At 43.7% G+C, this 26,425-nt stretch overlaps 1 protein-coding gene across 5 annotated transcripts in view; it reads left to right on the forward strand.

Annotated features, from left to right (window-relative positions):
- The first annotated feature begins 5,350 nt into the window (after positions 1-5,350).
- The window catches only part of ank1b (ankyrin 1, erythrocytic b), a 77,082-nt gene continuing 56,007 nt past the window's right edge, over positions 5,351-26,425 (forward strand). For 3 of the 5 annotated variants that reach the window (XM_036977199.1, XM_036977201.1, XM_036977200.1), the window contains exon 1: positions 5,351-5,933. In XM_036977199.1, coding sequence (XP_036833094.1) covers positions 5,808-5,933 — 126 coding nt within the window. In that variant the 5' untranslated portion in view covers positions 5,351-5,807. The remainder of the gene's footprint in view (positions 5,934-26,425) is intronic. The other 2 variants (XM_036977202.1, XM_036977203.1) reach the window with 1 other exon arrangement.

Consider the following 26,425-nt stretch of genomic DNA (forward strand, 5'->3'; position numbering starts at 1 on the left):
TCTAAATGTAAGCCATTTACTTAAAGTAATAATTATTTCTTAGGCTACTCTTTCGTTTCTCAATTCAATTGAAATCACATGTTAAGTCAGATGCTTTTATAAATTACACGAGGGTTAAGTCTACTCCGAATGTGCACGGTCTGTGGGTTAATGTCTACTCCGAATGTGCACGGTCTGTGGGTTAATGTCTACTCCGAATGTGCACGGTCTGTGGGTTAATGTCTACTCCGAATGTGCACGGTCTGTGGGTTAAAGTCTACTCCGAATGTGCACGGTCTGTGGGTTAATGTCTACTCCGAATGTGCACGGTCTGTGGGTTAATGTCTACTCCGAATGTGCACGGTCTGTGGGTTAATGTCTACTCCGAATGTGCACGGTCTGTGGGTTAATGTCTACTCCGAATGTGCACGGTCTGTGGGTTAATGCCTACTCCGAATGTGCACGGTCTGTGGGTTAATGTCTACTCCGAATGTGCACGGTCTGTGGGTTAATGTCTACTCCGAATGTGCACGGTCTGTGGGTCAATGTCTACTCCGAATATGCACGGTCTGTGGGTTAATGTCTACTCCGAATGTGCACGGTCTGTGGGTTAATGTCTACTCCGAATGTGCACGGTCTGTGGGTTAATGTCTACTCCGAATGTGCACGGTCTGTGGGTTAATGTCTACTCCGAATGTGCACGGTCTGTGGGTTAATGTCTACTCCGAATGTGCACGGTCTGTGGGTTAATGTCTACTCCGAATGTGCACGGTCTGTGGGTTAATGTCTACTCCGAATGTGCACGGTCTGTGGGTCAATGTCTACTCCGAATGTGCACGGTCTGTGGGTCAATGTCTACTCCGAATATGCACGGTCTGTGGGTTAATGTCTACTCCGAATGTGCACGGTCTGTGGGTTAATGTCTACTCCGAATGTGCACGGTCTGTGGGTTAATGTCTACTCCGAATGTGCACGGTCTGTGGGTTAATGTCTACTCCGAATGTGCACGGTCTGTGGGTTAATGCCTACTCCGAATGTGCACGGTCTGTGGGTTAATGTCTACTCCGAATGTGCACGGTCTGTGGGTTAATGTCTACTCCGAATGTGCACGGTCTGTGGGTTAATGTCTACTCCGAATGTGCACGGTCTGTGGGTTAATGCCTACTCCGAATGTGCACGGTCTGTGGGTTAATGTCTACTCCGAATGTGCACGGTCTGTGGGTTAATGTCTACTCCGAATGTGCACGGTCTGTGGGTTAATGTCTACTCCGAATGTGCACGGTCTGTGGGTTAATGTCTACTCCGAATGTGCACGGTCTGTGGGTTAATGTCTACTCCGAATGTGCACAGTCTGTGGGTTAATGTCTACTCCGAATGTGCACGGTCTGTGGGTTAATGTCTACTCCGAATGTGCACGGTCTGTGGGATAACATTATTTGGACATTTCTGTTATTGGAATAGGCTATCATCAAAATAAATAATTTGTACAATACCATTGGAAATTAATGTTGAAAGTTACATTCATGTTTCTAAAATATAAATTGAAAATGTATTGTCGCTGCTTCCTGTTGACAAGTCATTTTGATACATAGCCCAACGTCAAAACACAGTCTGGAGATTAGATTAGACATTAGAGATTAGAGAGTTTAATTGTCACATAATGCACATGGTTGCAGATGTAATTACAGGGCACGAGCTCCAACAACGCAGGACAAAGTGAAATAAAATAATACAAATAGATATAAATACAATGATAAATGTCCATTGAGGGTGGGGGCAGGGTTAACGTCCATTAGAGGGGATGATAAATGTCCATTGAGGGTGGGGGCAGGGTTAACGTCCATTAGAGGGGATGGGAAATGTCCATTGAGGGTGGGGGCAGGGTTAACGTCCATTAGAGGGGATGATAAATGTCCATTGAGGGTGGGGGCAGGGTTAACGTCCATTAGAGGGGATGATAAATGTCCATTGAGGGTGGGGGCAGGGTTAACGTCCATTAGAGGGGATGATAAATGTCCATTGAGGGTGGGGGCAGGGTTAACGTCCATTAGAGGGGATGATAAATGTCCATTGAGGGTGGGGGCAGGGTTAACGTCCATTAGAGGGGATGATAAATGTCCATTGAGGGTGGGGGCAGGGTTAACGTCCATTAGAGGGGATGATAAATGTCCATTGAGGGTGGGGGCAGGGTTAACGTCCATTAGAGGGGATGATAAATGTCCATTGAGGGTGGGGGCAGGGTTAACGTCCATTAGAGGGGATGATAAATGTCCATTGAGGGTGGGGGCAGGGTTAACGTCCATTAGAGGGGATGGAAAATGTCCAAAGGAGGAGCAGCAGGGTGAGTAGTCGACTAGGCGTGACTATTCAGCATAATACATGTCTATTGGGGTGAGGGCAGGGTAGAAATGTCCTTTGAGGTGGGGGGTAGAAGCCTGATGGTCTGGGGGTAGAAGCTATTGGCCAGTCTTACAGTTTTTCCATGGTGCTCCTATTCTGCCTGCGTCTGAGTGATAGAAACGGGAAGAACAGGCCATGGCTCGGGTGGCTGGGGTCCCTGAGGAACGTCTTGTTCTTCCTGCGACACCTGGTGTCCAAATCAATGAGCAATATGCAGAAACAGTTTGTTACATATTGAAAACCTAAACTTAAAATCTACTATCTACACAAGTGCAACAACAGTAATCATATTATTATTATTTTTTTTAAATGAGCACCTTATAAACTGCAACACGCATCAAAACCCTGGTGTTTGGACAAGTGGCAATAAATCACTGATATCGATTAGGTGGGGGGGGGGGGGGGGGGGGGATCAGGTGGTAGCGTTGTTGAAACTAACACAACTGAAAGAACACGGAAACTGGAGATATTTTTTACATCACTGGTTAGAGAACAACCTGCAGAAGACAGCTACATTTTGGAGAGAGGCAATTTGATTTGGGGGTCGCCAAAACAGAAAGAGAAACGCAACACTTATTTTCCATTTACTCATATTGATATCACATTCAAATCAATTGCGCGAGGGGGAGATAAGGTTGCAAGTCCTGTTAAAACTAACAGCTACATGGAATCTGGTAATAATGTGTAGACTACAGCTAGCTACATTTTGAAGTGTTGCATTGTGGGTCGCCAACACGGTAAGTAGACATGCCTAGCAACACTTTTTTTTAACACTTCCATCAATATTATTTTTCTAACTTTATATACCTAGGCAAGTCAGTTAAGAACAAATTCTTATTTTCAATGACAGCCTAGGAACAGTGGTGTTAACTGCCTTGTTCAGGGGCATTACAACAGACTTTGTCAGCTCGGGGATTTGAACTTGCAACCTTTACGGTTGCTAGTGCCAACACTCTAACCACTAGGCTACCCTGCCACCCCATTTGTACCCTATATCATGATATCATGCTGAAATCAATAGAACAGGTCCAAATGTTTGGGCTGTTGCGTTGGTGGTTAGATGAGAACGTATAGAAAGAAGGCTTTCAGTATTGGCCTGTCTATATTTGGAATGTCGGATGTTGATTTTCGGTGATCTGACAACAATAGTCTGCACTATTGAGGTATGAGTACAGGTTCAGTAGTCTTATTGTTGTAAATTAAAATGCCTTATGTCCTTATTAAAACATATTTTTATATGATATCATTCACCAACATTTCAGTAGGTGGCAGTATTATACATATTTTAGTATTCCAGACTATTTGCAAGTATAAAATATATTCTCATAGTGTATTGACATTTTTGACACATGGGGAAAAACTTAATTGGAACCTGCCCCATCAGTTAGAGTGGAATACTGCCTAGCCTACATTGATGTGCCTAGTATGCCATTTCCCATTTGACATTTGTGTTGAACACAGAATAATCCCCCATTCTATTCCTGGGGCTATTGAACCATATTTTGGAGTGTTTATTGCCTCCAGTTGATTGGGGACCATTACCATCAGTCAAAATAAAGTCCAAAGCTGTCAATCACACCAAAGGCATTTCCCTCCCTGCTTGGTGTCAGTAGTGGTAGGTGGAGTTTGTACCCTATTGAATAACGCATGAAGAAGTGATGAATGGAAAGATCCCAAATCAATGCAGGTTTTATTGACATACTGTACACACACACACGCACACGCACACACACACACACACACACACACACACACACACACACACACTCAATAAATAAATTGCTTGATCACCAGGGAGACATCCCCTATTCATCTATGAGTCCTTAATGGGAAATACTTTTAATTACTTTTTTAAATAAAAATGCTTGGCTGAGGAATGCACAGTTTCATATATTTGAATATGTGTTCCCTATGCTCAGTATTGATTTAATGCTTCATTTTGCGGGTAGGCTAACTGGAATGAGCAAAGCGATTCAGTTGCATTCTCAAGCCAGGCAGTTGAATGCAGGTGTGCTGATATATTGGCTCATGGCAACCGTAAATAAATATGACTAATGTGTTTCCGGTCAAGTGGCTGCTGTCTTAAGACTATGAAGAGTGAGTGAGACCCCCACCATGATGTCAGTGTAATTCCTTTGGTTCTATGTCTCCGGCGTTGAGAAGGATCCCACATATAGCGCTGAGATTACATTTAGTGTGACTGGAAAATAAATAAATTGAGCGACTAGAATTTTTACTTTTTACTTCATGTTTGCCCTTGCTCTCTTTTCCCTCGATCAATGCTTGTGTGAGGTCCTTATTAGCTCTGGAATGATTCATTATTTGTTCTACAGTGAAAAGGAGAGGGAGAAGACAGGGCGGCAACGTGCATGCAATTTTTATGAAACACACATGTTTTTGGTGTTTATTCCTTGTCTGTTGCTGACTGTAAAACACAACAGAACCTGATCAGCTAGGGTGAACACAGACCCATCTTACTTACTACTCCATGTCAATAAATCACACAGAGAAATACATACCAACACTTGTCTATGCATCTTTGAAAACCCAAAGATGTATAGAACAGCATTTAGAACAGAGCAAGAAAAGGCTGTATATTTAAGCAATAATGCCCAAGGGGGTGTGGTATATAGGCAATATGCCATTGCTAGGGCTGTTCTTAAGCACGACGCATCTCGGAGTGCCTGGACACAGCCCTTAGCGGTGGTATACTGGCCATATACCACAAACCCCGAGGTGCCTTATTGCTATTATAAACTAGTAATCAACGTAATTAGAGCAGTAAAAATAAATTATTTGTCATACCCGTGGTATATGACCTGATATACCACGGCAGTCAGCCAATCAGCATTCAGGGCTCGAACCACCCAGTTTATATATTTGATTGAAGAATAACAACATTTCTGCTATACTGCAGGATTGCTGTCCTTTTCCTTTGAGGGAATCGTGGAACCGTGGAAGAGGCAAGAAGAGACAAAAATTATTTGAAGGAATCTGCAGTTCGTGTGCCCTTACAATTCTATTTTACACACACAGTTCTCAGCAGCTTGGTCAGTGAAGTAGAGGACAGTAGAGGAGGAGGATAGAGAGAAGCAGATGAGGACATACCAGAGGGAGAAAGAGAGAGGGAGCTCTGCAGCAGGATCCCCACCGTGCTGAGCACAGGACTGCGTGACTGGTCTGTGCTGGGTGAGGGGGAGGGGAGGCATATCAGTGCAACACAGCCTTACTGGATGAGTAGCAGCAGTAACACTAGCAGCATCTCATTTGTGGCTGCTGGGGGCTCGGTCTCACACACACAGGCGCTCCCAGCGCCACCGTCACACACACGCAGTGGCAGCCACAGCCGTCGTTAGAGCCTGGGCTGGGGCAGGGACGGGGACCGCTACTGTGACGACTGGAGCTACGGCGATAGCAGCTGCTGCACCATGGCACAAGCCGCCAAGCAGCTACGCAAGAACAAGGACCTAGCGGAGCTCGCCGCTCAGGAGCTGAAGGATAAGGAGGAGGAGAAGAACAAGAAAAGGAATCGATCGAGGGACCGAAGACGCAAGGTATGGTTGACTGAGGATGGTGTCAATTTCTCTCTGCCTCTCTCTCTTTCGTTAATTTCCTCCTTTTCTCAACCTGTCTCCCTCCCTCCATTGTACAGCACGGGTTACACTTAACACTTAACAATTTAATTACACACACAGTCACGCGCACACACCCGCCATGTGTTAACCAGTCATGCACAGATGCTCATGCACAGGTTGTGTTTGTTCAGTTAGACATGCCCTGCCCGCTTGTCCCCAGGAGGGTGTTATGCTCTTTACTCTGGTCTTTTCCCCATATGTCATTCCTCTTGGAGGGTGGAGTCGTAGAGGGTCGGGGGCGGTGTGGGGAGACAGGCAGGGATCCTCTCTGTCTCCCTCCACTCTTCCCCTCTCCTAATCTCCTAGCTGAGTCGTCATGTCCTGCTGGCTGGGTTTAATGTGCCTTTCAGGTTCTATTATTTTCCCCTCCTGTGGACCTGCTGTAGTATGTGCCACATATCTCTGATAGGCTGGCTTTTGTAGTCACTTTCCTAGATGAGTATGTGAAAGAGACTGTTCATCCATCCTCGGCTGAGAGGGAAAGAGTGATCTCTTCCCTCCTTCCCCTATAAGTTTATTATTCTTCCTTTAAAGAACAGCCTGTTTTAATGTAAACCTCCCAGCTCTACCTGTGAGATTAAGGGTTAAAAGGATTTTCTCCAATAGGGTGCACTGCAGCTGCCTCTATCTCTTGATTCAGTGTTCTGTGCTGTGGGCTACAGTGATATCTCCACCTGCTCCTTAAATTATCATGGCTCATTTGCTCATTACCTGGGTAATGATGGTGACATGACACCTCATTGTTGATGTCTTGTGTGTGTATTCTCATCACTATAAGACAACGTGAGGTCGGTGTGTAGAGTGGTGGGATCTTGGAGAAGTCTGAGGATGGTGGGAGAAAGGGAGAGAACAGAGTGATATAGATTAAATAGTAGAGAGAGAGAGAGAGAGAATAAGGAGAGCAGAGGCAGAGGAGGGAGCCCGTAGCTCCACGTGACGGTTGTTCATACCATGGCAAACAGTCTCAGCAATGTTAGGGGCGTCTTACAGGGAGGATATCCTGTTCAGAACATCTGTCACAGGCCAGCTTTTATCTCTGACCTCCACATCAACACCATCCAAATGAGAGACGGCAAAAGAGAGGGAGGAGAGAAGGAGAGGGAACCTCTGCAATACCAATTAATAACAATTGTTGGCTGCAATCATTTCAATACAACACACACATTTGAAAACATTGCTTGCTGTATGCCAAGGTTGGCATTGGAATAAGGGTGAGACAGCGGCATAATGAATTAATGATAACCCCTCCATAAAGTGATGATATACCCTGTCAGTATGTGTAAAAAGAAAGTTGTCTACACTACAATATCTTCATGCATACAGTACATTCAGAAAGTATTCAGACCCCCAAAATGTGTTACGTTACAGCCTTATTCTAAAATGGATTATTTTTAAACGCCCCATCAGTTTACACACAATAACCCATAATGACAAAGCAAAAACACGTTTCATTTTAATGTGCAAATTTATACAAATAAATCAATGAAATTACAAATTTACATAAGTATTTCTAAGTATTTAGACCCATAAGTATTTAGACCCTTTACTCAGTACTTTGTTGAAGCACCTATAGCAGCGATTACAGCCTCAAGTTGTCTTGGGTATGACGCTACAAGCTTGGCACACATGTATTTGGGGAGTTTCTCTCATTCTTCTCTGCAGATCTTCTCAAGCTCTGTCAGGATGGATGGGGAGCGTCGCTGAACAGCTATTTTCAGGTCTCCAGAGATGTTCGATCTGGTTCTAGTCCGGGCTCTGGCTGAGCCACTCAGGGACATTCAGAGACTTGTCCCGAAGCCACTTCGGCGTTGTCTTGGCTGTGTGCTTAAGGTCGTTGTACTGTTGAAAGGTAAACCTTCACCCCAGTCTGAGGTCCTGAGTGCTCTGGAGCAAATTTTCATCAAGGATCTCTCTGTACTTTGCTCTGTTCACCTTTCCCTCGATCCTAACTAGTCTCCCAGTCTCAGCCCCTGAAAAAACATCCCTGCAGCATGATTCTGCCACCACATTCCTTCATCGTAGGGATGGTGTCAGGTTTCCTCCAGATGTGACGCTTGGCACTCAGGTCAAATAGTTCAATCTTGGTTTCTTCAGACCAGAGAATCTTGTTTCTCATGGTCTGAGAGTCCTTTAGGTGGCTTTTGGAAAACTCCAAGCGGGCTGTTCCTTTTACTGAGGATTAGCTTCCATCTGACCACTCTACCATAAATACCTGATTGGTGGAGTGCTGCAGAGATGGTTGTCCTAATGGAAGGTTCTCCCATCTCCACAGAGGAACTCTAGACCTCTGTCAGAGTGACCATCGGGTTCTTGGTCACCTCCATAACCGTGGTCCTTCTCCCCCAATTCCTCAGTTTGGCCAGACGGCCAGCTCTAGGAAGAGTCTTGGTGGTTCCAAATGTCTTCCATTTAAGAATGATGGAGGCCACGGTGTTCTTGGGGACCTTCAATGCTGCAGCAATGTTTGGTACGCTTACCTAGATCTGTGCTTCAACACAATCCTGTCTCGTAGCTCTACGGGACAGACAGTTCCGTTGACCTCATGGCTTGGTTTTTGCTCTGACATGCACTGTCAACTGTGGGACCTTATACAGACAGTTGTGTGCCTTTCCAAATAATGTCAAATCAATTGAATTTACAACAGGTGGATTCCAAACAAGTTGTAGAAACATCTCAAGGATGATCAATGGAAACAGGATACACCTGAGCTCAACTTCGAGTCTCATAGCAAAAGGTCTGAATACTTGTGTAAATAATGTATTTCTGTTTTTTAAACATTTCTAAAAACCTGTTTATGCCTTGTCATTATGGGGTATTGGGTGTAGATTGATGAGGGGAAAAAATACTTAATACATTTTAAAATAAGGCTGTAACGTAACAAAATGTGGAAAAAGTCAAGGGGTCGGAATAGTTTCCGAATGCAGCTTCTCAATCATCACAATTTACAAATCAGTTGGGGTTTTAGGTTGGCTGAGAAAAGTGGAGAAAGTATTATCAAATATAGGGATGCTGTAGAATGTGTTGTGTATTTTCATTGCAATGCATTGGGCTGTAATACATTTTCCTATTTCTACAGGGTGTAGACTTAATACAATACTAGACTCAAGACCTGCTAATGCGTTGTGTGTGTGAGCGTGTGTCCGTTTGTATGTGCAATCGCGCCTGTGTGTGTGTGACATGATATGGCTTCGGGGTACCTCATTCCTCTTTTATATAACCTCCTGGATGCAGTCCTCTAATGATAAAACCATTACAGTGTGACCTCAGAGGCATTCACTCTTTCTAGAATTGCTTTGGCCTTGAGGATGATCTCTTCCTTCATAGGTACTAAAAATGACAAAATAAATGTTTCAATGACCAGGGATGTGCACTGTCTTAGACCTTCTGTAAGTGGAATTCCAAGCTGTTAACATTTTGCATTAACATTTTTAGAAACATTGCTGAAACTGCTACGTACTGCTTGCATAATGACTGTGCTATATCTGTGTGTGCCAATTGACCCTTCGCTAAGCCCTGCCTCAACCAATCACAGCGCTCCGATGGATTGCAACTGTCGTCAAGTCTGACACCTCGGACAGGCTTGCTCACCTTTCAAACCCTTAGAAGCCAAGAAGGGCTATGGCAAAAACAGAGAGTTTTCAAAAATAAATAGTTTAAATTAGGGATGCACGTTATATCGGTAAGCATATCGGAATCGGACGATATTAGCTAAAAATACCAACATCAGCATCGGCCCGATGTCTAGTTTAACGCCGATGTGCAAAACCGATGTCGAAGCTGACATGCATACCTATATAACGTAGGTAGAGGACGTGCATACCTATATAACATAGGTAGATGACGTGCATACCTATATAACGTAGGTAGATGACGTGCATACCTATATAACGTAGGTAGATGACGTGCATACCTATATAACGTAGGTAGATGACGTGCATACCTATATAAACGTAGGTAGATGACGTGCATACCTATATAACGTAGGTAGATGACGTGCATACCTATATAACGTAGGTAGATGACGTGCATACCTATATAACGTAGGTAGATGACGTGCATACCTATATAACGTAGGTAGATGACGTGCATACCTATATAACGTAGGTAGATGACGTGCATACCTATATAACATAGGTAGATGACGTGCATACCTATATAACGTAGGTAGATGACGTGCATACCTATATAACGTAGGTAGATGACGTGCATACCTATATAACGTAGGTAGATGACGTGCATACCTATATAAACGTAGGTAGATGACGTGCATACCTATATAGTGTAGGTAGATGGCGTGCATACCTATATAACGTAGGTCGATGACGTGCATACCTATATAACGTAGGTAGATGACTTAATGACGCCATGGAAAATACAGCGCTACGCAGAACAAAATAAGAAAAATACTAAGCGCCAACGTCCAACAACTAAACAAGTTCAAGTTGAGGACTCATTTGAAAGAGTAAGAACATTTCAGCGAGACAACTCAAAGGCGGAATCCATTAATGCCAAGATAATGGCATTCATTGCCCTTGACAATCAACCATTCTCTGTCGTGGATGATGTTCGCTTTCGCCGACTGGTCGAGCACCTCGAGCTCCGGTACACACTACCAAGTAGGCTCTATTTCTTAGATGTTGCCCTACCGGAGTTACACAGTTTTGTTGAAACGCACATCCATGTGCTACGTACTATAGGCATCACTGCCATTAGCTTCACGACTGACATTTGGACCAGCAATGTCAGCCCCATGAGCATGCTGAGTCTGACAGCACAGTGGGTCGACGAGAATTTCGTACTGAGGAAAGCTGTATTGCTCAAGAATGTGCTGGTTCTCATACCGCTGCTGCCATTTCAATGGAATTTGAGAACCTGTTTGAAACTTGGAAACATGAACACACTAGCTAGCTCCATTCGAACAACTGACTCGAGAAATAAGCTCATCAACTGAGTCTGCAGCAGACATGATACCCTCTGTCATGGCATTGAAACGCCTGCTCAACAAAACTGCCGAAACAGACCGTGGGGTTAAAACTTAAAGTACTCTACTAGAGGCTGTGAACAAGCGATTTGGTGGCATTCTATCTGACCCGCATTACTGTGTCGCCACCATGCTCAATGCTATGTACAAGGACCGCTACTTCAATCCAGACAAGAAAAAGGATTTACGTTAAATGTTACAGACACAGCTGGACAAGATGTAAACGGACACAGTGACAGTGCGCACCGAGGAAGAGAGGCCACGGACAGACAGAGCTGAAACTTCACTGCTTGACATGTATGATGAAATCCTGGTTGAGATTGAACAAATGAACAACGAAACATCACAGCAAGTACGTGAAATAAATATGTTTTGATTATGTTTTACTGGTAATGGGGACATACGTAAATGCCAACAAAACAACTTTTTGGTCAGTGTGTGTGTGTGTTTCAACTATTTAACTGTACTAGAATGCTTTAAAGGTCACACGTCTCTTTATATCGGTTATCGGTCTAATTTCTTTTGGCAAAGAATATATTGGATATCGGTATCGGCCAAAAATACCATATCGGTGTATCCCTAGTTTAAATGACTAAATAATTCAACAGTGCGCTAGGGGTACTTGCAACTATGAAACATGAAACAGAGCCTGTTGAAGTGTTTTTTGAATTAGGAAATTATACTGTTTTCATTGTTTGCTAGCTAGCTGGTTATTTAGCTCTCATTGAAAACGAGCTAGCTAGCCATAGCTAACGCTAGCTAGCCATAGTGAATATAACTTGTATTCTCTAGGTGTATTCTCCAGGTGTATGTTAGCTAGCTAAATTGGCTTTATTAGGAATATAATTGTCATCTGTGTTCGACATCAGCAAACGATTTGAGAGCACTTGTTCGCTCCAAAAGTGGTCCAGGTTCCCAGGAAGCAATTGTAATGACAGTTCACCACAACATACCCTAAACAACAATTAAAAGGGAACAGTTTGGAGATTATAGAGAAATGATTAGACTAAAGGTGAGGAGACAACAGTTTACCTGACAAGACTGAATCCAAACACTACACTGTTGATTTCATGTGCATTTTACATTTACTGTGCTTTTCGCTGCATTTGTTTTGGGGTAGGTGTAACATAAGAAAAATAATTAAAAGGATTTAAGAGGTCTAACTGTTTTTTCCACGTGGCCACACACCTCCACAGTTTCTGATTAATTTAAATGCACTTTTGACTCAAAGAAGAGTCTTCAAATATAAGGTGTTTTTTTATCTCTCCTAGCTGTGCCATTGAGGAACTAGAGCAAGCACACTTGTATTTGTTGGAACACAGCCCTGCATCCCCGCCTTTACACAATTACTGCTGTTGTTTATGCAATCCAAAAACGTTCCATTATAAATCACAATCTGGGTCAGGTGGGCATAATTTGAAAGCTTGTTCTATTGCCAACATGACTAGCTAAATTATAAAATAGGATCTTTCATTAGGTAATTCAGAGTAGCAGATCGCTATTTTGGTGCGTTATTGGTGCGTTATTTTGGTGCGTATATAATGTCATGAGTGCATTCAAATGTATGGTCTGCGGCAAATTTTCTTCACAATACAATAAATGTGGGCACATTCTGTTCAGGACAACCCAGGTTATAATGCCATGTCTTATTGTAACTGTACATCAAACATAGTGATCTTACACTGAGTGTACAAAACATTAGCAACACCTTCCTAATATTGAGTTGCACCCCCCTTTGCCCTCAGAACAGCCCAATTTATGTCTCAATTGCTTTAAAATCCTTCTTTAACCTGTCTCCTCCTATTCAGCTACACTTATTTGAAGTGGATAAATCCTCTTAAATGTAAAGTTCCCATATTTAGGGACCCTATCCGGGTTAGGGGAGGGTTTGGCCGGCAGAGATGTTCTTGTCCCATCGCGCACTAGCGACTCCTGTGGCGGGTTGGGCGCAGTGCACGCTGACACGGTCACCAGGTGTACAATGTTTCCTCCGACACATTGGTGCTACTGGGTTAAGCGGGCATTGTGTCAAGAAGCAGTGCGGCTTGGCTGGGTTGTGTTTCGGAGGACGCACTGGCTCTCGACCTTCGCCTCTTCTGAGTCCGTACGGGAGTTGCAGCCATGGGACAAGACTGTAACAACCAATTGGATACCACAAAATTTAATAAAACATTTAAATAAAATAAATAATAATAAAATAGCAATTTAATAAAACATTTAAATAAAATAAATAATAATAAAATAGCAATTGTGCAAAAAAATGGTGAGAAATACATTTTATCTGAGTATGGAACATTTCTGGGATCTTGTCGCGTGCCGTTCTCAGAATGGATCTCAGTCGAAACCCATCCATATCTGTGAGGCGGAGACCCTGAGCTCTGCCATCATGTATAGCATCTTACTGTGCAGCCATTGCGTTCTAATTTAGGCACTTCTCAGTGTCCAAATCTGCCGTTTTCAACCCGTATATGGGTATGAGTGTAAAGGTCTACCCTAGCCCAGTCGGCCGGAACTGCACAGACCATGGTGTTTATTGTGTGTAAGAATTCTGCCCTATATTCAGTCTTCCTGCTAAGCTGATATATGAAAAGAACAGCAATGTATGGGCGTGAGCATGTTTACGTGTGTGTGGGGCGCAAACAGAAGTGTCCCAGATTCCGAGGGACCTGTGTGAGTGTGTGTGTGTGTGTTTGTGTGTGTGTGTGTGTGTGTGTGTGTGTGTGTGTGTGTGTGTGTGTGTGTGCGTGTGTGTGTGTGTATACATCTCAGAGGAGTAGGCAGGATGAAGCAAGGTCGGGCTGATGTGTAAGCACCCCTCATCCCAGCCACTGCCATGCTGGAAGAACATTCTGAAACAGGAACATACAGTCTGCTGTCTTTATGACAGGTACCTGCAGTGTAAAACAGGTGCCAAGTAGAGGCAGCAGTCACAGAAAGACAGATAGGGATGAAATTGCAGTTTATAGGATTGTATGAAATATTACAGTAAGAGGTTAGAGGTGGAGGTTATCCTCAGTGTAGGGTTTAGCCAGGTTTCAGCAGGGCTATTACCTCATCACAAGATGGCCATCCCATCTGCCATGCTTGCCTTTATTACCCAAAATCACCTGACTTTAATGACTAGAAATATCGATCCGCTAGACGCCCATCTCGTTTAGTGCCAGCCATGTTATGTTGCTGTATTAAAAGGCACCTGGGCTTTAACATGGTCTAACATGTCACTGAACATAGGCTATGGTTGTCAATGTGGATTAAGGACCTTGTTCATCTCATCTATCAAACTTACCTGCAACCCTCATGATAGTGGAAGATGATGTTTACTGGGATCTGGTGACACATTTATCAAACACAACAGATCAATGAGACTTGTTCTGCTGACGGGGGGATAATTGCCAACTGCAGTCAAAATAATTTTGCTCTAATTGCCGTTGTGAAAAGTGACATTATAAGTGCTCAGAATAAGTAAAGCATAGCTGATTTAAAGAACAATGCCAGATTGCACTGTTTTGTCAATGTGAATGGGGCCGTGTGTTGGTGTGTACTGTATGTCCGTACTGCGTGAGTGTGTGCATACACACATGCATGTTGTGTGTCCTTGCACACAAACAGTAGCCTGCCCAGCATCACTGCTGTCAGACCTTGGATGTGGTTCCCCATGGCAACTGAAGGTGTGAAGGACAGATAGGAGCAGAGGTTGGATCTGCCAGGTTTTGATGTGCAGTTTGTTGTAGAAACCATCACGTGTGTATAAATGAATACAATGGAATATAAACTACTAGTCCGGTAGCAGATCAATTAGCAATTTAGCCAAATCCCCTGTTGTGTTTGTTGTCATGCCAAACATTATGTACGACTTGACAGGTGTTTTGGCCACTGTAAAGTCAAGTACCAGTATTAGATATTTTCCCAGCACATCCGGTAGTTTTGGGAGGAGATCCATTATTAGAAGCTCTTAGAGAGGCCTCTGGCAAGGACTGTCACCACCATGTTAAGATCTTAACCGACTGGATAAGTAATAAAGTAATGGAGAGGGGGCCCTATATGATTAGTACTTTTGAGACATTAGCTGGAAAACTTAAGCTATAGCCTACTTCTGATTAGGGCACCGTGACTCAGTATGAAAAGTAGGTTGACTTGACTGTGCTATATCTGTTCTGTAGTGTCTCATACTGTATGTGGCGTAGTTAATAATACCAAATCTACTGATTAATGCAAGTTTCTGTGGAGAGGGAAGAATGGAGAGGGGAAAAGGGGAGTGGTGTGGACGGCAGATGAGAGGTGAGAAGGGTGGATGCCCAGCCCAGGGACCTCTTCCACATGTTTTATCTGCAGCTGGACTCACAGCTGTCTCAACCCCAGGGTTCTCACTGCATAGCGTGAGTGTCCTTTTCTGTGTGTGTGCGTGTGTGTGTGTGTGTGTGTGTGTGCACATCTCATCACATGTCTACAGGGTGTGTGTCTACTTTGCTTGCTGACTGTGACATGCCATGGTGTTTCTGCATGTATTGTGTGGAACGGTTCCTTGATGTGTCTTGGACCAATCCTGCTTTGGTTCGAGGTTTTGTCTCTGGCTTGTCTCAGTGCTGGGTAATGTGATGCAGTGAAGTCACGAAAAGAGATCCACTGACAGCTCCTAAAGACAAAAGCGCTCTGTTTTGGCTCATCAAAAATCAATAGCTTCATTAGAAGCATGTAACCTCTGAATCTTTGTCTGAGCTAATTTTATACCTCAGCTCAAACCCTGTCCTGCTGCCAACAGACACCCTGCCAACCGAAGGCAGAGCATTTGGGGGGTTAGGCCGGGGAAGGGGTATGGCGTCCTGCACAGCATCTGTTTGTTCCTGAGTTATCCTCTCCCCAATCACTTCCACCTCACTGTAGTATTTTAGGGACTATGGGCAAGCCTGTTTTTGGTGGAGAGTTGACCCCTCTCTGGCCATCTCTCTCCAGCCCACTGGTCTGAAAGGGACTGAATGGAATGAGAGCTCTGGGACGGAAGATATCCACCTGGAGGCGGGATGGAGAGGAGAACACCAGTGACTATTTAAGGCTGTTGGGACCTGATACCTAGCTCTTGTGTGTTTTCCCTGTTTGAAATGAGGGAGCCAGTCTGCCAATGCCATTCAGATAGATATATTGGCTCGCCAATCAAACAGCTCATCTATCAGCCTGCCCGTTAATCAGTACATCGCCTCTCTAGAGGAACTAGCCAATCAGAGCCCTTCTAGTGCAGGGGATGGGTAATGGCAGTAAATCACATCTGCAAAGTTAATTTTGACCTTGGGTCAAGAGGCAGGCATCTGAAGTGACAGATTTTTGCCATGGTGATTACAGTGTGACATATTGACGCAGCACACCAACCATACAGAGATTGAGTCCTGAGAGTAAGCCCAAAAACACACATCAGCTGCAACTGGATTCCATAGTCTTTTAATTGACCTTAATTATAACTAACATGCTGCTACTACAAGAGAAATCGGCTCCTCACAGATTGGGGCTGTTTTCATCTGATCTCGATTACCATTCCCCCAGATTGGCTGCAGGGGCTGGCCATTAGACCTCTGCTACACAGCCCTCTCATTATCAGACCGAGACAGCGAACCAGGTTATGTAATGGAATCAGAGCTCCTCAAGGTCTGTGTGGATCATATGGCCTTGGCAACACCCTACATCCCATCAGTGACACTCCATGTACCACTCATACTGGACTCTATGTACAGTATGTGCTGCTGGGGACAAGTGGAGGCCACTGAGACAGTTGAGAACAATTGTCCTTGGGATGAAAACAAAGGGAAATTCAATTGGTATCCCTAGAAAGGGCAGATACCTTGTGGAAGATTGTTGAGAGGAGATGGATGATCTAGGAAGGGCAGAGGAAATGTTGTTGAGAGGAAAAACATACTGTAGCAAAGGTATATGGGAGATTTTGTGTTGATACAAGGTTGATACACTAGCAACGTTAAAATGGAGATAATAGTTGAGGGATAGTTGGCTAGGCTGGGGCAGAGAGCTGTGTACAGTTATGCCCTTGTAGTGGTAGTAGGTGGTATGTGTGCAGTGCACTTTAAGTAATCATGTCTGTGTCGCTGTGCTCCTCTGTAGTGTTGATGCTGTGTTATTGATTGATGTGTTTGATCAGGGAGGGGTAGATCCATCAGCTGGCTCCCTGACAGAACAAGGCCCAGGGAGTTTTACACACCCGCACACACACAAACAGCTCTGTGTGTCCTCGTCTCCCATCTGTCACTCGCTCCTTTCATTCCCTCTCCTCCTAATTTTTCCAACCCTCTAGTGTCCCTCTTTTCCCTTACCCTCCTCTGCCAACCAGCTCCGCATCCCTCACTCCTTCACCCTCAACCTCTTCCCCTCTCCAGCCCCTTTGCCTCATTCCCCCCTCCCCTATCCCTCTCTCCTCCCCCTGACCCTAGCCCTGCTCTCTGGCTAGCCTCTAATGGTGTAGCATGGAGCACATTACTGAGGAAGAGAGAGAGAGAGCGAGGAGAGGGGGAGTGGAAGAAAGGAGCAGCTTACACCCATTCCCTCTAGGGGGGGAGAAGAGCACAAGGAAAAGGAGAGAGAAGGTAGATAAAGGGATGCAGAGAGATGGGTTGCAGGAAGGAGATAGAGGGGAGTGGTATAGAGGTAGAGAGAGATGGGTGAGAAAGAGAAGCAAAGAGCAGAGGAAAATTAAGAGAGAGACTATTATATCTGGGAGGTGGCACAGTTGGTTGCTCTCTTTTGATTACTCTCTGTTTATTTGCTACAGGTGCAATAGCACACACAGACTGGAAGCACTTACAAGCACAAGGAGAGAAAGAGGGGAAGGGAGAGCTAAAGGAGTGACACTATGGACAGACTGATAGGCGGTTTGTCGCCCCAGCCGTATACCTCTGGCAATCCTCCCTGTTTAGATACCTGTGGTGAATGCTGATGAACACTCTCCCGTGCCAGCCAACGGGAAGTGAGATGATGAAAATAGAATAACTGCCACGCTTGGTGGAACCATTATGTAAATGAAGTTGGGAATCCTCTGGCAGGAAGCTAGGTCTACTCCATTTGCTTGGTTTGGCATTCAACAAATATTTCTGAATGATTCCCAATGCAAGTTTAGGAAGGCAGTCTGATCATGGACGTTGGATATTGGATATTGGATATTAATACCAATTTACATATTATGTTAATTTGTTTGCCAGGGGTCACTGTGTGTGCGTGTGTGTGTGTGTGGTGTCTGTGTTTGTTTGTAGGCTACTGGAATTGTGTGTGAGTCTGACTGAGGTTGAGGCCATGTGTTGTTATCAACTGGTTAAGATGTGCACGTGCTCTGCACCGTATCAAGTTCCTCTGTGGTGTCCACATTCTGCCTAATTAACTGACATGGGGATGTTCCCCAGTGGAAAGGCTAAGTTCGCTGCCTCTTCCCTGCTTCTGCTGATGGAGTTAATAATGATCCATTGAACCAAGCTTAATGTCTACCCCATTTCCTGCTCATTCTGCATATTCAGGACCAGCGTCTTTTGAATGATGTACATTTGATTTGAACCAAAGGGACTCGAAGCCAGTGAGCCAAGCAACCTTCCCATGCACTGTGAGTGTATCCCCATTGCTCAGTATCTCCCATGCATATCTGTAATCTGAGAGAGATACAGCGTCTGGAGAAGGAGAGAGAAAGTGGGAGAGGCAGAGCGAAGGAGACCGATGGGTTTTTTTCTGGTAAGGTTGATGAGGAATAAGATGGATCCTTTCATGACTCACGTCTACAGAAGCGTCTGGATCTCTGAGGAGAATGAAAATGAAGGAGTCAGACGGCTAGAGGGGGTTGAATTGAGGGGTGGTGAAATACAAATCTAAACTTGGTAGTGTGAGGTGTAGGAGAGGTTGGGTCAGGAAATAGACAGTGTGAAGGAGTGGGGAAGGTACCTGGGTGTTTATTTGATTGAACCTTTATTTTGACAGGGAGTCGTGCTGAGAGCAAGGTATATTTTACAGATGAGCCCTATAATTTAAACAAATATACACATCAATACAATATGAAAAGCAAAACAGATACGACAAACAATCATAGAAAACAAACACATTCTTGTCATGGCATATTTCTGCTTTACCAAATGAGGAGAGTTACAAACTACACACCAGTCAGAGTTACACTTAAAATATACATATTTTTTATTAAGAGCTTTGCAATAGTCCTTTTTGACTTTCAATGATGCGCTATCTCCAATGAACCACTGAAAAGTGAATAGAGAAAAGTACAAAGACCTTTTATAGCCAAGATACACCCCTCTCAACTTACATGGCGAACCACAGATCTTAGGAACAGTTCACAATGGTTAAGATTTGTATGAAAGATATCTATAAAACATAGCAGACAGTTACTGCTGTGTCAACAGTTCTCATTGTAAAGACCAGCGTCTGGCCCCCTCCTACTCCAAACTGGAACCCGTCTCACCCTGGTACGGTATAGCACAAAAACATTACCTTTACTATCTGGAATGTTCTTTAGGCTTTATTACCCAAAGACATGGTCAATCTCCTCTGTCAGTGCTATCTCATAGAGGCCCATCCTCAGTGGAACACACACACAATAGTTAACAGAATAAAACAACCATTCTAATGCAATACAAATATGATAATATAATTTTACAAGCACTATAACATAATCTTGACATTTTCCACGACAATCAGCCGTCTGAATCCTAGAGGCACCAAATCATACAGTTTAAGAGAGTTTGGGAGATTATTCTACAAGTAAGGTGCAAAAAAACACAAGCAGATTTACCTAACTAAGTGGAGATTGAAGGGATCTCCAGAGGTAGCCGTTGAAAACGGAGGAGTTGTATGTCACAAGTTGTGAGCATTGATGTGCCCTCCTTCTCACCAAAGTCAACGAGACGTCTCTTTTCTGTGACTATGGGATTTTAAGCTTCTCAGCTCCTCACCATCTCCCTTCCCCTCTCTCTCTCTCTCTCTCTCTGCATGCTGGGAGTGTTAGGTGCATGCTGGGAATTGTGTGAGTGAGTGCGAGTGTTGTGTAGAGTTAGATATCTTGGTTTTCTTTTACGTTTCCTTTTCTTGTTGCTATCTGTTTTTTCTTCCTATGGATGATTAAGGTCATCATTATTTTTATTTAGTTGTTGTGGTAGAATTAAGTATATTGTTTTTCGTGTCGAAATTTCCCTGGTTTTGGCGGGGATGGCGACCCACATGGGGACGCCATGGCCACCCACACGCAACCCATCTAAAGCCGTGCTGTCACTTCTGAACGGCTTTAGGTGTGTTACTGAAGCTACTGTCACTGTGGAGGAGTTTCTGGTCGCCGTAGGAGAGAAGGTAGGATATGAGAATGTTGCTTATACATCACGGATGAATAAAGTAGTTGTGTTTTTTCTTAAAGAAGGTCTGATACAAGAGCTTCAGAGGACCCTGGTCAATTTCTTCTGGTCTGGACAACACTGGATTAAAGCTGCAGCCCTGTACCTGCCACTGCACGAGGGTGGGCAAGGCCTGGTGGACATTTCCTCTAGAATCATGGCTTTCCGGCTTCAAGCAGCCCAGAGACTGTTGTACAGTCTAGCTGGGTCGACACAGCCTACACATTGATGAGGAGAGGAGAGGTTGTTTGGGCTTACACAAGCACCTTTTCCTCTTAAAGCTGGAGGGGGTGATCTTCTCAACTGTTGATATTTGGGCTAAAGTACAGATTATTCGGGGACAGCAGCCTATAAAAAACTGGTTAACAATATTGATTTGTTTATGAGTATATGGGGTACTCAGAGTCTGTTGTGTTTAGTTACTGTGGAGGAGGATTTGGTGTTGTGTTTTTAATTGATGTGTAACTATGGTTTTGTATGAGTTTTTATTGTGTTGTGGGTTCCCAGACCCAATAAAGATGATTTAAATCTCTCTCTCTCGCTCACTTTCTCATTGTCTCTGTTCTGTGTGTATTTAACCATTGTTCATGTGTGTGGCAGACTCTGTCATGGAGCGTGACTAACAGTGGGCCCACACTCCGTGTCCCAGTCAGTCCCCCTTTCCCAGCTGCCCCAGCCCTAGCCCTCTCTCAGCTCTTATCTCCCTCAATTGGCTGTTTACTGATGAGACCTGTGTTAGCCACCCTGTTCCAGGCCACAGAGGACCAACAGTCACCACACAGAGTCACCACACAGCCCACACAGCTCATAGGGCAGCATCACAGACCAGCTAAGTGCCTCCAGATCTCTCTATGTAAACATCACGGTCGCTTAACCCCAGAAGGACCTTAGGTCTCTTTACAGTTCATTCATTATGACGAACAACTGGCAGATCCCCGCTTTTGAACAAAATGTTATTCACACATTGGACACACATTCTTTATTTTCGAAGATGGACACATACTGTAATAGGAGTCAGACTCAGCTGGTTTGGGACAGTGACAGGGTGACAGAGTGGCAGTGTAATGCTGGCTCGACACAGCAGCCCTTGAGTAGGGGTAGCAAAGTGAAAGGAACAAACACAGAGAAGGACAAACACCACCATCCTACACACCTAACCTCTGACTGACTGTCCTAAAGCCCACCGGCCAGCAGTGTGTGAGAATGAACGAAAATCATAATTTCTACACTTTTTAAGTAAAACGCCTGGAAATCCTATAAATTAGTTGAAATCTGTGCTGTATATCAGGATCAATAGCTGGTTAATGTGGATATATTAAATAATTTTTGGTGGGCTCAATGAGAACGCTATATTTTAGGGGCATAATATGTCAACACGTCTGTCTGGGCTATGTTCTTAGGACTCCTTGTGTAGCATGTGTCATGGAGGGTGGAGGTGCTGAGTTCTCAACATGCCACCATCATATGATATATGTCACAATAATGTTGCCACACCACTGTTCGTTTGTTAAATGGGCTGTATGATTTTGTCATGCACACATATTACCAATGTCTTGGCTGTAATTCTGTGTTAGCTACGCTACAGACAACAGCGAGAGAGTGGATCCCTATAAAACATTTTGGCCTAATTATGGTAATCTCGCGGTGTCTATGTGTGTGTCACTGTGATTGTCTCAGTAGCTGGTTAGGCCTGGGGGTGTTTGGCTGCTTTAAACACTAGTTTAATGAGTTTAGATCAGAACCTTATTTAGTATTCCACTCTGCCTCTCTGACTCACTGCTGCTAGATCACGTTTCTAGAAAATAGCCCCAGCCCTAGGCATCAGTTTAGAAAACAACGCAGAATGTGTTAACCCCTTGGACCTTAAGGCTTATCGTTGACCCTGGCACCAACAATCTATCTGATGAATGGGACCTGAGGATAATGCTGATTCAGAACGGCTATCGACGGTCACATGGAGTGGTCATAATCATATTAAAAGTCTGCTGGAGTCCCATAGAGCAAGAGGGATTTGGGCTGTAGATATGACATAATTCTATGAGGAAAGTGAAGTGACGTATAGTTTACTTACTGGTTTGTATGCTATTGCAGTCTCCTTTGGGAGGGGTTGCAGACTATGCGTGTGGGGGTGGCTTGATGTACTGATCTTGTCCTCTGCCCCACCTTGCAACCTCCTCGTGTCCCCCCTCCACTCACCTCACCTCCCCTCTCTCTCCCCCTCTCTCCCATCTCTCAGCATGGCCCTGAGTCGTAAGACAACACCCACTGAGTGATTAGTGATGACCTGCTGTCACAAACACAGACAGACGTAGTGGGGTCAGCTACACACGCACACAAGTACATGCACACAAACCACAGGCCTATTCCCGTTTTGAAATATTGTCCTTTTTTAAATGTTTTATTTGTATTTTTACAATAAACATAAAGATACATACAATAGACAAAAACAATAGACAACTTAGCATTTACGTACATACATTTCCACAAACATGAATAATATCCCACTTGCTCAGGCCCACGTTACCACCATCTCCACACCCAATGTTGTTTTCAATGCTTGTAAGACTCTGCCTCATATATGACTTTAAATTGTGTTATGTTGTTTCTGTCTGTAGCCAGATTTTTTATCAATATTTAAATCATTAAGCATTTTGATTCTTCCATTCTCTTTACATTGGGGTATCTTTTGACTTCCAGTATGTAAGTAATAGCTTCTTCAATATCATTTACAAAAATAATATTGTCCAACCCATTGGGTATCTCACTTCCACATGCCATGTCTTGAAATATGCAGATAGACAGATTAAAAATACATTTACTTTGTAAAACTTCTGACAGCCATCTTTTTAACTCTGCCTATAACCTTTGGATTTTATAGCACTCCCAGAAGGCGTGAATTATTGAGTCCTTGTTAGATTTACACTTAAGACATGACTCTGCCGTTGTGCTGTAGAATTTGTACATTTTGTGTCATGTATAATGCATTGTATACATTACTTTATACTGGATTATGTGTACATTTTTGTTTACTGTGATTTAGTTCAATATGTTCCAACATTCCATCTTGAGCCAATATCTGTTTTATTTCATTCTTCGTTCCAATAGTGTATATATTTTTTAAGAGATTGTTAGCTGGATAGCCTCTCTGCAAGGTTTTGTATATCTTACTAATCATATGAGTATCTGTTTCTGACTAAAATAGGATTCCCTCAACATTGCTGTCATGTCCAAAACCTTTCAGGTGGAAATTTGGTGATATACAACTTTTAAGTTGCATATATTTGAAAATGTCTACATTGAGCAGTCCAAATGTCTTTTTAATTGTCATGGAAAAAAATGTATTTCCTATTACCACGTCATTTACAGTTTCTATGCCTTTAGTTTTCCATGTGAGCCAAAGGTAACGGTGATTTATGAAAAACTATCCAAGGATTGTCCCATAGGGGTGTGTTTTTAGGGAGGGATATTGGTTCTTGTATAATCCATTTCATTTTCATGTTGTTCTAGTGTTCTTAACTATAAAGTTGTTAATTATCTCCATCCTTTGAAAAGAGACACGTGAAAATATTCTGGGGATGAGCATACACATCTTCAATATGTACCTGTTTGAGTTTTCAATATTAGTCAGATATATCAGGAGATAGCCAAATAAGTTTAGTTTATGTTCATGTTTATCAATACTGATACCCAAGCCTGTTCCCAGGAGTGCTCCTGTCTCTAGCTGTCATACGTGATCAAAGATTTCAGAGCCTTGGTCTCAGTGAGTGAAGATTCACTTTGCAGGGTGTCACGACTTCCACCGAAGTCGGCTCCTCTCCTTGTTCGGGCGGTGTTCGGCGATCGACGTCACCGGCTTTCTAGCCATCGCCGCTCCATTTTTCATATTTCCATTTGTTTTGTCTTGTTTCCATACACACCTGGTTTTCATTATCTAATCCCACTGCATGTATTCAGTCCTCTGTTCCCCTCCATGTCTTTGTGTGTAATTGTTTATTGTTATGTGAGATGTTCACACTCTATACTTTTGTTCATGTTCCGTGTTTTCTTTGATGTCATTTTGTGCCTATTTCTTGACCGGAATAAAAGTGCGCCTGTTAAATCTACTCTGCTCTCCTGCACCTGACTTCGCCTCCCGTACACAGCCGTAACACATGGTACTCATTACACGTATCTCTCTTCTTCTACCTCTTTCCCTCTCTCCCTCTCTTCTCATTCCACCCCTGGCGCTTACTCCTCTCTCACTATCACTCTATACCCAACAGGTTGGAAAATTCCTTGCCCTGCACTCCTTTTCCTCGCCTCTGTCTCTTCCACACTCCCTCGCTCCTCACGTCCTGCCCCTATTTGTGCTCCATCCATCACTCCTCACTGTGATCCCTCCTTCCACCTCGTTTGGGAATGCACTAACAAGGCAATTCCTCATCCTGGGACATGCTGCAAGGGCGGGCTGCTGGGAGATGGGGGTGTGGGAGGGGGCTAGTCAGACTGTGTGTGTGTGGAGGAAGGGACGATGGGTAGTGTGTACTTCGTTTGTGAACTATTCATGCTTGTGTGCGTAATATGGTGTATTCAGAAAGTTTTCAGACCCCTTCCCTTTTTTCACATTTTGTTACGTTACAGCCTTATTCTAAAATGGATTAAATACAAATAATGATCATCAATCTACACACAATACCCCATAAGGACAATTTTGCATAATCATTTTTAAGTTTGCAAATTTTTACATAAGTATTCAGACCCTTTGATCATCCTTGAGATGTTCCTATAACTTCATTGGAGTCCACCTGTGGTAAATTTAATTGATTGTCTATATAAGGTCCCACAGTTGACAGTGCATGTCAGAGCAAAAACCAAGCCATGAGGTCGAAGGAATTGTCCGTAGAGCTCCGAGACAGGATTATGTCGGGGCACAGATCTGAGGAAGGGTACCAAAACATTTATGCAGCATTGAAGGTTCCCAAGAACATAGCGGCCTCCATCATTCTTAAATGGAAAAAGTTCAGAACCACCAACACCTAGAGCTGGCCGCCCGGCCAAACTGAGCAATCGGCGAGAAGGGCCTTGGTCAGGGAGGTGAACAAGAACCCGATGGTCCCTCTGACTGGGGATGGGAGAACCTTACAGAAGGACAACCATCTCTGTAGCACTCCACCAATCAGGCCTTTATGGTAGATTGGCCAGACGGAAGCCACTCCTCCATAAAAGACACATGACCGCCCGCTTGGAGTTTGCCAAAAGACACCTGTCGTGGAAAACCAAACTGAGAGAGACTTCATTTCTTCAGACAATTATCTTTATTTAATATCAATTAATTATTGCAATAATGAGACTAGTTAGCCCAACACTCTTGACTGTTGGGCAGAGCAGCCTAACATTTACAGAAATGCAGAATTCTTTATATAGCTGACACTAAGAATGCTTAGTCATGGCTGGTTCCTCCCCTCCCATGCAGGCCAAGGAGCATCATAAGCCGCTCTGGGTTCATCCTGTGGTCATCTAAACCCGGTACCATTTTAACCTGACCCCGGCATAGTTTTCCAGATGCTAGGTTGATTAGGACAATAAGGGATTGTTCTAAACTGTTCCAGGCTATCTCTATCTTGGTCACATACACCACATCTTGTCTAAGGAATGCCAGCATTAGTTTTTTGTCATTGTCATCTCAAGCTATCACTAGCAAAACCCATTTCCTTGACCATAAGCTGAGACTAACTGCAGGAAGAGACCATGGAGACCACAAAGAAACAGCATTAGCAGAACATAAATATCTTACTATTAGTTAAATATTTGTTGTTAACCATTAATATCAAATAAATCCGGTAAATACTTAATTTTTCTATTACACACCTTAAGTTCTCTCAGACCATGAGAATCAAGATTCTCTGGTCTGTTGAAACCAAGATTGAACTCTTTAGCCTGAACGCCAAGCATCACGTCTGGAGGAAACCTGGCACTATTCCTACGGTGAAGCATGGTGGTGGCAGCATCATGCTGTGAGGATGCTTTTCAGCGACAGTGACTGGGAGACTAGTCAGATCTAGCGAAAGATGAACAGAGCAAAC

This window comes from Oncorhynchus mykiss, chromosome 5 (genome assembly GCF_013265735.2).
Source record: "Oncorhynchus mykiss isolate Arlee chromosome 5, USDA_OmykA_1.1, whole genome shotgun sequence".
Classification (NCBI taxonomy): Eukaryota; Metazoa; Chordata; class Actinopteri; order Salmoniformes; family Salmonidae; genus Oncorhynchus; species Oncorhynchus mykiss.